The following is an 11,280-nucleotide window of genomic DNA, read 5'->3' as shown; positions in this document are numbered from 1 at the left end:
AGATAGGGGAGACATATTTTTCAACGAGCGCGGTCTCCCACTAGCAACTTTCCCTCGAGGGCGGCTAGCATCTTTTTCTAACCACCGATATGGAGATTGACCAATTAGCAGCAACGTCAATTTCCCTTACTTTCCGAACGAAGGCTTTTCTCGACGAATCCGATGATCTCGTATCCTTAGACACACCCCATTATAGTTTTCCTCTGTGGCATCATCGGTACGGGAAAGGCATTCTCGTTCGCGATCTCAATGATGAAAGGAGTAACCCTTTACGACCAGTGAATATCACGCATCCGACTTAGATTTTGTGAGTACGTTCATCTATCATCCCGTCGACCGCGGATTCGTTATTGAACCTAGGATCATTGTCATTAGTTTCTCGAGTGCCTAACTACCACGGTTACTTGTCCGGCTCTATAATAATCGTATTTGCACTAGTCGATGTCTTCTCTATTGCACAACGACAACGTGTAACCCAATCGAAGATTCGTTTCACGCCCCTAACCCTAATTCTAATGTAAACCCGACATATATATATATATATATATATATATATATGTCGGAGATGAAAGAACAGCGGAGCCTTTGGAATTTTGGATAATCCCGCAACATTGTAACCTAGAGTCTACTATAGCTGTAATTGAACAATTGTAGTTATTCAACCCGATTGTAATTGTTCGAGAGTCGTGATAATGTGCTTGGGCTCGAGGCGACAGTCAGTCGCCGAACGTAGCCGCGGTCACGGGATGAACGTTTTGCCTAACAAGGTATGGAGTAATTCTATAGCTCTCCTTAAAAGAAATATTCGGGGCGACACGAGACAATAAACATTCCAACGGTTTCTGTCCCGTGGCTCGCCTCGTGCAGACCCTATTCTTCGAGTAAGATGATTGCCAGATGTCGATGCGTCTCCGCAGGACATGTTCGGCTAGCCCGAGAGCCCGTTATAAATCTTAAGGTTTAGTTAACTAAAGTCCTTCAAACAAACAAACAGTCTTTGTCCCAACTACGGGAAGATAGGGGAGACATATTTTTCAACTAGTGGCGTCTCCCACTAGCAACTTTCCCTCGAGGGCGGCTAACATCCTTTTCTAACCACCGATATGGAGATTGACCAATTAGCAGCAACGCCAATTTCCCTTACTTTCTGAACGAAGGCTTTTCTCGACGAATCCGATGATCTCGTGTCCTTAGACACACCCCATTATAGTTTTCCTCTGTGGCATCATCGGGACAGGAAAGGCATTCTCGTTCGCGATCTCAATGATGAGAGGAGTAACCCTTTACGACCAGTGAATATCACGCATCCGACTTAGATTTTGTGAGTACGTTCATCTATCATCCCGTCGACCGCGGATTCGTTATTGAACCTAGGATCATTGTCATTAGTTTCTCGAGTGCCTAACTACCACGGTTACTTGTCCGGCTCTATAATAATCGTATTTGCACTAGTCGATGTCTTCTCTATTGCACAACGACAACGTGTAACCCAATCGAAGATTCGTTTCACGCCCCTAACCCTAATTCTAATGTAAACCCGACATATATATATATATATATATATATATATATATATATATATATATATGTCGGAGATGAAAGAACAGCGGAGCCTTTGGAATTTTGGATAATCCCGCAACATTGTAACCTAGAGTCTACTATAGCTGTAATTGAACAATTGTAGTTATTCAACCCGATTGTAATTGTTCGAGAGTCGTGATAATGTGCTTGGGCTCGAGGCGACAGTCAGTCGCCGAACGTAGCCGCGGTCACGGGATGAACGTTTTGCCTAACAAGGTATGGAGTAATTCTATAGCTCTCCTTAAAAGAAATATTCGGGGCGACACGAGACAATGAACATTCCAACGGTTTCTGTCCCGTGGCTCGCCACGTGCAGACCCTATTCTTCGAGTAAGATGATTGCCAGATGTCGATGCGTCTCCGCAGGACATGTTCGGCTAGCCCGAGAGCCCGTTATAAATCTTAAGGTTTAGTTAACTAAAGTCCTTCAAACAGACAAACAGTCTTTGTCCCAACTACGGGAAGATAGGGGAGACATATTTTTCAACTAGTGGCGTCTCCCACTAGCAACTTTCCCTCGAGGGCGGCTAACATCCTTTTCTAACCACCGATATGGAGATTGACCAATTAGCAGCAACGCCAATTTCCCTTACTTTCTGAACGAAGGCTTTTCTCGACGAATCCGATGATCTCGTGTCCTTAGACACACCCCATTATAGTTTTCCTCTGTGGCATCATCGGGACAGGAAAGGCATTCTCGTTCGCGATCTCAATGATGAGAGGAGTAACCCTTTACGACCAGTGAATATCACGCATCCGACTTAGATTTTGTGAGTACGTTCATCTATCATCCCGTCGACCGCGGATTCGTTATTGAACCTAGGATCATTGTCATTAGTTTCTCGAGTGCCTAACTACCACGGTTACTTGTCCGGCTCTATAATAATCGTATTTGCACTAGTCGATGTCTTCTCTATTGCACAACGACAACGTGTAACCCAAACGAAGATTCGTTTCACGCCCCTAACCCTGATTCTAATGTCCGCTCCGACATATATAATAATATATATGTCGAGTCTGAATCTCGGAGTCCGAGCTCGAGGCGCCCTCCCGGGGAGGGCTCGCGGGAGGTAGCGGTTCTGCGTTGAAGTTCTCCATCGTCCGGTCGCGCGTGGGGTACCTTTATTGTCGATAGCTACACTAGTGACGAGGGCCTCAGGCTTGATAACGAATCCGCGGCCAACGGGAGGACTATCATATAAAAAGCAACAGGATACACGAAATAATATAATTCTGACTAGGACAACATAAACGCAAGAAGTGTTGATATTGAAAAAAATATTTAATTTTGTATATAAATATTTTCATATTTAGAAAAGTTTCCGGAAGCAGGAAGATTTACAAACAAATAATATCATAAACCGAATGTTTCATGATCCTTTTCTAATTAGAGTGTGTGACAGCATGTGAGAACGTTTCTTAAAAATATGACTTATTGCAATTACTTAATCGCAATTATAAACGATTAAGACCTTCTCGCAACGAGGCAATCTATCCAAAGTATAAAACTCGTTATACTTGATGAGAAAACAAATCTCTACTTAGATTTCATTTCGTTTCATCGCGTTCATAAAAAGTGAATTTGTATGAACACATCGTGCAATTTAGTAATTAGGACCGTTGATCTCGCTGCAACATAGATGGATAGAAAAAAGCCATTTAAAATGATACAACGTCGGGAGGACAATTATGAAAATTATAAATGGAACACAAGATAAAATTGTTTAAGATTAATTCTTCTTTTTTTTTTTAATCGCGAGTGTTTGCAAACGAAGTTTCAATCTGTTTACAATGATAGCAATGAGAGGAGGATGTCTATGAAAGTTATAAATGCGATATTGAATAACATTTCTGCGAGTGGTTTTGTTTTTCGTTACAAATGTTTTTTAAACGAATCTGCAATCTGTTGGAAACAACGGAACAGTAACGGGACGACTGATAGGGAAATAAAAAAGATCGCGTTTTATTTGAACAGACAAATCTTTGAAATCTATTCGAAAGTCTATTTGAAATGGTACGAGCTCGAAAAGAACGGTGAATACTATAGAAGAAGGATTAATTAAAATTCTTATTAATCTGTACGCTTTGTATATTAAATACCTTGATCGATGCCAAGATAACAAATTATTATACGAAACAGTGAAGTATCCACGTCTGACATTAATATTGAGTATTACCATTACTGTAATTTAATTTTTAACCGATCCTGAAAATTCCTTAGAACGTAAAAAGTATAAAGTGTTACTGTGCATTTCAAGATTAAATGCACTGTAATTTAGAAACAGTTGTGAAGCGGAAACAAATAATTTATTCAGAATAAGAATTCTACGTAATCATGTTAAAAAAAAACGTACTTATAACGCGTTTAAACTCCAAATATGTAAAGACAATAAGGGAAAAAAATTAAACGAAGAATCGTATTTTTTGTAAATTCACACAAGATTTTATCCAAAAAGAAATTAAGATTTTTTGAAGAACGTACAAGACTGAACACGAACAATAAAAAAGGGATGTTAAATACAAAAAATAGATTGAAATTTAGATTATGAAATATAAAAAAAATGATATTGCATAATTTACAATTATTTTCGATAGCTTACGTCAGTATGTTGGAGTGTAAACTATAAAATATTCAAAAACTGATACCATTTAGACATAATTTAGAAAAACAATAAATTGCGGAAACCGATAGTTAAAACTCGATACGATCGATACTCCAAAACTCTAATCCTAATAATTACTCAGCAATAATAACCGATAATTCATGTTGATTAATGTTTGAACTCCGTTTTTTTTTTCTGTATGTGTATACAAATTTTATACAGTTTGATAAAGCGAAATTAAATTATCATCTTTTTGTACTACTTCAAACATTGAGATTTGTCATCTTCAAGGTCGATCACACATAGTTTCAGATTGCGGAGTTGCAAGGGTAATTAATTTTGCAATCGGTTTTCCTTTGATATAGATGTGAATACAAATAGCCATTGATTGACAATATACCGAAGCAATTCTAGTTTAATTTGAAGTCATCGATCCTTTGATATTTTTGGAAGAATAGTAAAAGTACAGAGAAAATAAGAAAAAATGGCGTTAACTAAAAGATAGCTCCAATGTATCTCATAAATATTATCTATATATCATTTGTAAGATGTAAGTGACCAAGATATCGAATTATACAAAAATTGTATGTAATGATTAATACTTGAACGTTACTTACATTTATGTACATGAAAATTTGATCTTTTATTAACTAAGTTATTGATCGACAAAATGACTTCCTACATAATTCTCCGCCTGAACTGAAATGCATATCTTTTTTTACGCAAGCCTTATGTGTAGCTAGCAACGAGCAAACAGATTAATTACTTTACACACGGTCGTATCTTATTTGCTGTAGGCGAGTTCTCTCGTGTAATCAACGAAGTACTCAACTTTAAAGCGATAACAGAAGAACATTATTGTATCGACAAAAATCATACTTTTTTCAAAGAAATATGTAACTCGTATTTTTTTTAAAGCAACCCTCATAACGTATTGAATAAAATAATCATACATTTTTTTTGTTCAACATTTGTAAAATACGATATTATCAAGATCACCAAGGAGGTAATCTTCAATTCTTAATGAATATAATAAAAAACATAATTAATGATTGTTTGATGGTTTTATTATTATCTCTATAATACAAAAGCACAACATCGTGTCAACAGTTTATATAGTTCGTATGTTTCTGTAGGAATTGTTGGAATACAACGATATCAGTCGCATGCGGATAGAGTGTTTGATCGTACAGATTCTTCCATTCGTTGCCCAGCGCCATCCCCACTAGCGTACGTTCGGTAGATGTACCGCGGCGGCTGGCGCGTGCATGCTCTTCCGAGAACTCGGCGGAAGAAACATAAGGATATGGATGGAACATTGGGCACGTCGGTGTCGCGCCTTGACAGCGTAGCGCTTTGTATCGAGAAGCTGCTAGAAGGTTCCGTGGCACGTGACGTTACACAGGCATCTACTCAGGTCACACTCATTATAGAGAGTGGGGGTTCAAAATCTTTACAAGCGCCACAGGTCACTAAGGCAGTCAGTCTGTGAATAACTAGCCAACTGTCTACATTCCAGAACGAACATTTATAACTCTCGAAATAATTGTTTAATAAATATCACATTATATTATTTCAACATAAACATTGTGTCTTCCACAGAATATTAATCCTAATTCCAAGATTAAATTCTAACAGGAATACACAAATAATAGTTCTCTATCACAACGTAATCTAAAGGGAAAACCCTAACTAAATGACAAAAATATCGGTAATAACTGGAACTAATGAATGTTAAAAGAAATCAGTATATTCCATACAAACTTCCATCAACACGATTCGTTCTTCATTCTCTCAACACACTAAGACCGCAATCTTTAAACGCTTATAAAACCATAAGCAATCGTGAAGTTTAAAATTCGCTAACTGGGCGTCTCTCAATCCAGTTTTTGATCTTGGGAAGGAGGAGGACCTTTTTCTCCAGCAGCTTCAGATTCTCGTAATTCTCGATCAGATCAGACTTGTACATAAAGTTCAAATAATCGAGCAGAGCAACGAATGTTAAATCAGCCCAAGAGAGAGTACCATCGTAGAAGTAGCCGTCATTTTCCTTCACTTGCTGGTCCAAACGTTCTAAAATGAACAGCAGCGTCTCTTCAGCAGCCTTGCGTTTTGCAGCTTTGACCTTCTCGTCCTCCTCATAGTGGAAGGCGGCAATTTCTGAAAATTTGTTTTCAGTTAAATACTATTCGCTAATGTTATACTAATTTGAATACAGTGTTGTGCGAAATTTAAATGATACTGAAGATAGAATTACAATCCTTTTTAATCCTTTGTCTTGTATTGTTGACATACGTGTATCGTTCGATTAAATCAAATATTAAATCGGATTTCAACTAATAAATACCTGAACAGATATGTGCTATCTGTTATCAAGATTCTCATAAGATTTATGCAAAACAGCACTGGATACTCACTATGACGAATATCATGAATAGTATCAACAGTGGCATCAATATGGAGATTTGCCCAGTCAGTCTTTCCAGCTAAGTCATATTGTTTGGCTAAGTAACGGCAAATAGCTGTAGACCGAGCAACCTTCCTTCTATCAGCTACGAGCATAGGAAGCTGGCCATAAGGAGTCACTAAAAACATACAACTAATAGAATCAAAGATTCTATCGAACAAACAGATTATGATGCTTCTTAAATATCTAGCTTCCTGTTATCTGTTTTGGAAAGATATAATTTAATTTATTGATAATTTATCAGCAAACAAAGGGCATTGTCTCCTTAACAATACCTATTGTTCTCCCACATATCTTATAGAGCAATGGAGAGTAAACAATAATCTCTGTTATACTCTGCATAATTGTGTTCTACTTTATTTAGCTACTTTAGTTAAATTAGGAAAGATGAGATTTAAGAAACAGAATTTCTTTAAATTTTAAGCTTACAGGGCTTTATTTCTGGCCAGACGTCCTTTTTGATACGTTCATCTTCAAATGGAATACTAGCATAGCTGAAGAAGAACGGATTGGTTCTGCCAATGCCGTAACTGGGAAGTAAGTGAATTTATAGAGCGGCATCTTCCTGGAAGTATAATATATACAAAGTAAAAACAAAGAATCATTGATGACAAGAATTATATTATTACAAATTATGAAGTATAAGACAATTTAAGTAAAAAGCATCAACTACTAACTACTCGCATAGCTATTTGTATCTTTATATTTTAATATAGCTTAGATATAAAAAGAATATTATTTTTTGATGTAATAATGTTTAATATAGCTTAGATATAAAAAGAATATTATTTTTGGATGTAATAATGTATAAACTTGCGCCAAATATTATAACAAAATATTGCACTTTCTATTTAAGTAGGATAGACATATTACCGGCATTTATCTTTTTTCTATAGCAATGAAATTGTTTATAAAAAAGTTTATAAGAAAACTATCAATTAATGCAAACAACGCATTTCAAAATATTAATTACATTCGCACGATTCGTTATCTCTAGTATTAATTTAACCATATGGTTCTATACACCCAAGACCCTCTAACAGTAATTTAGTACCATTACTAGTCGTATGTACAATGTATGTTTGTAGACAACTTTCGTAACTACAAAACATTCAGCATGATTATATATTCTTCCAAACTTAAGAAACATTTTCTAATTGCATACTTAAATTTATCGATCAATTATGAACATATGATAACATTTATTTCTTTCAACTACTAATTTTCAAATCCTCTGCTGTTCCGTTAATTGAACGACGCGCCGACTTTTCCTACAAGTATCTTGTATCTTATCTGTATTATTTAGTTATCAATAAAGAAGAAACATTTTCTAATTGTATACTTAAATTTATCGATCAATTATGAACATGTAATAACATTTATTTCTTTCAACTACTAATTTTTAAATCATCTGCTGTTCGGTTAATTGAAGGATGTCGGCTTTCTGTAGAAGTATTTCATATTTATTATTTAATTATGAATAAGGAAAAAACATACAAAATACAGTTTTTAAACGGTTTATTATTTATAAAGAGAAACTTTGATTTAGGATATATATACTATATATATACTATTTACTTACAATTTTTTTTTTAAGATTTCAAAGTCGAAACAAGCACAGGAAATTTCCAAGCCGGTTAACAGAAACTTGAATGAGACAAAAATAACCTTTAGATCTCTATATGTTCTTCTTCCCCTCTGTTGCTTCCATGTAACTCTTATCCTATTGGTGGAGCTGTGCTGATATGTGAAATTATGACTACATAAAAACATCCGGAAAGACTCATTGAATGATTTTATAGTTTAAGGTTAATAAATTTCCATAAATTAAAGTTGAAAACTTATGAGAACATGTTTTCTGTAACAAAACTTAGTAAAAACAAACTAGTAAGGTTTATAGATTCTTTAATGATTATGTATGTATTCGTAAACTAGTTCGATAAACATCGTTCGATAAAACGTCGAACAACACACAACATTGAAGCGCGAAATTTCAAATTCAAGGAAAGATAAATAACAAATATTGCGAACAAATGATATTAAATTTACAATAATCTCATGTAAGAAAAAATGAAAGGGATAAAAGTAGTATAGAAGATAGAAAAATCTATAAAACTGGTGGCTGGGAAATAGAAAATATATAAATTTATGTTATTAGAGTTTAGTACTTCTGTCGATCAATGTGTTACGACCGTTCTCGGAGAGACGCAGTCGCAGTAGCGAGAGGCGTAAATTCTCGCTACGATTCGGTGAATCGACGCCGCGAAGTAGTCGTTCCCCTGTTTCGGTTAAGATAAGAGGTGGTTAAATGAATATGACACAGTATAGTAAGTTATATTTCACCGTTTATTCCAACAACTTATAACGAAGGCAGTTACGCTGGTGCGTATGTACCAGATTTTTTTTTTTTATTTATTTGTTGAAATTACAATCAATTCTCGCGTTGAGAATATGTACGAGATGAATGAGTGACTGATCTGTGGGTGTGTCCTACCCGATGGAAGGATATTGACCGTTCGAAGGATGTGAAATCAGAACTGTCTTGGGAGACGATGCTGTCTCGGAGGAAAGCTAAGGATGGGTGTGTCTAGCGCACGGGACCATCGGATTTGTAGGTGACGATTTTAGTTAGGAGAGTGAAGGAAGTGGCTTCGTTGTTAATTGGTTAACGAAGGGTCTTAACCGCCCTCGAGAGAAAGTGGTTAGTGGGAGGAAAGTTGCAGCATACGTGAGAAAAACTAACTTTCCCTTGTCCAGTCGGAGTAGACAATAGTCTTTAGAAATTCTTCGGAAACAGACGTTTGTTTGGTTTGAAGGACCTTTTCTAGGAAATCTATGAGATTTATGGAAGGTACTTGAAACTATAGAGGATACGCTGCGAGTATCCGGTGACATCTGGTTGCCATATTGCTCGCGGTGCGACGTAACAAAATGGAATAGAAAGATTATACCACAGACGAAATTATACTTTATACTTTATTATACTTTATACTTTATTATTACATTTTAACGTTTTAAACGTTTTAACGTTTAACATTCTAACATTCAGTTATAACTTTGTATTGATTAGAGATATTGTAACGACCAGAAATATCGATACATATATCAATACTTTTACCTCGAAATTCGTAGATTCGTACTCTTCATTGTCCATACAAATTGTGTCATATATGTCCAAACCAAATTTAATTTACGTGCATTAACGTTTTCAAATCCATTTTTTATTTTCAAAGAACATCATATTTGTACTCGGTATTGCCAGTAAGTATCATGAAGAGACGAAACGAGTATCGTTTAACAACATTTAATTTATAACACCTTTTAAACATTTAGACAGATTAACACATAACACTTCTTATATATAAACATCAATTCGAAGTTATCAGCTTGGAGAAATTGGTCGATTAATACCTGTAGATTGTCTGTCTCGATGAAAGAATTAAAGAGAGCAAAAACATGATAATGCCGCTAATATAATATTCCTTATTTCTTGTATCTGTCTGCCTCTCAGGTCGTTTTACTAATTACAATAAGTAATTTCGACTTCTTTGCGCTCTCTTTTAACGCATTCGAGACCGAAAGAAATTCATATCAGTCAGTAGGCAAGGGTATAATGTACATATTTTATATATAACTTATGTAGTAATGTATATATCATGTTAATTTCATATTTTTTTCAATATAGAATTATTATATATATATATATATAACTGTACATAATACATTATACAATAACATAGTATATAATTTTATACTTTAAAAATATGAGGCATACTATTTAAGATTGTCATCGATTTAAAATCAAAGTATGAAAAGGATACCCTGGAGAAAGTAAAACACAGAATCATTCTAACTAAACATTCAGATCGTACCGACACCTAGGTATCGTCTTACAATTAAATCTCGGTCTCGAATGGATTAAAATGAAATACATACTTGCAGCTTCAACATCTTCAATATCGAGGAGATTCAAACTTTACAAATAAAAGCGGCCTGTTCCCCTTTCCACGACAGACTCTCATACCATATCCGCTCTTATCCAGGCTTTTACTTGAAACCAGCAATGCGTTCATTTACAATTTAAATTTACGCGGACCATCTACTGAATCGTCAGCCTTTTATAAATATATAATGAACCCAGAACATGTGCCTGTGCCCCTGGTATCGATGTTCGGCTTGTGATGTTCGTACCGGAACCTTCGCACAATTTCAATTTGTCACGCGTGAACATCGATTCTTCCAAGGGTCACAGCTTTATGCGGCTAAATCCTTTAGAACGATTAAAATGATACTAATGAGATGGTATTTTTTACAAAGATTTAACATATCCATAAAATAGGAAGTTTCGTGCTCTCCTATTTTATATTAATTATAAATTAATAAGTTTTATATGTGTTATTTATAGATCTAATAAATTTTGTATTGGTTTACAGCAGGTGCTCCGGGTATAAACAGACGACAAACGAACAAATAGAAATTCAAACTATTGTCGTTGTTTAACTCGCATGGGACTATAAGCTCGAATTGGATTTAAACGTTACGATCGTCGAGAATAATTACTATGTGTACCCTGTACGACGGGCAGAGAATCTTAAGTTATTAACGGCAATTCCTTTGTGCATAATTCAG

At 35.4% G+C, this 11,280-nt stretch overlaps 1 protein-coding gene across 1 annotated transcript; it reads right to left on the bottom strand.

The window, feature by feature from the left end:
* Positions 1-5,932: 5,932 nt before the first annotated feature.
* LOC117215536 (glutathione S-transferase-like) lies at positions 5,933-7,114 on the bottom strand. The gene is made up of 3 exons (XM_033461886.1): positions 7,081-7,114; positions 6,602-6,769; positions 5,933-6,344 (listed from the first exon to the last, which is right to left on the bottom strand). Exons 2-3 carry the CDS (start codon positions 6,744-6,746, stop codon positions 6,037-6,039), a joined length of 453 nt encoding a protein of 150 aa, XP_033317777.1. The 5' UTR covers positions 6,747-6,769; positions 7,081-7,114; the 3' UTR covers positions 5,933-6,036.
* Between the last annotated feature and the right edge of the window lie 4,166 nt (positions 7,115-11,280).

Source organism: Bombus bifarius, unplaced genomic scaffold (assembly GCF_011952205.1).
Source record: "Bombus bifarius isolate JDL3187 unplaced genomic scaffold, Bbif_JDL3187 scf7180000009706_frag, whole genome shotgun sequence".
NCBI classification, from domain to species: domain Eukaryota; kingdom Metazoa; phylum Arthropoda; class Insecta; order Hymenoptera; family Apidae; genus Bombus; species Bombus bifarius.
Note: the sequence above shows the minus strand (reverse complement) of the source record. Positions and strands in the feature narration are given on the sequence as shown.

Excerpts from the sequence above, each read along its gene's own strand:
- LOC117215536 (XM_033461886.1), bottom strand. The coding sequence starts at position 6,746 with ATGCTCGTAGCTGATAGAAGGAAGGTTGCTCGGTCTACAGCTATTTGC. Across the intron at positions 6,345-6,601 it reads TATTCATGATATTCGTCATA|AAATTGCCGCCTTCCACTAT; the intron begins GTGAGTATCCAG and ends ACAAATTTTCAG.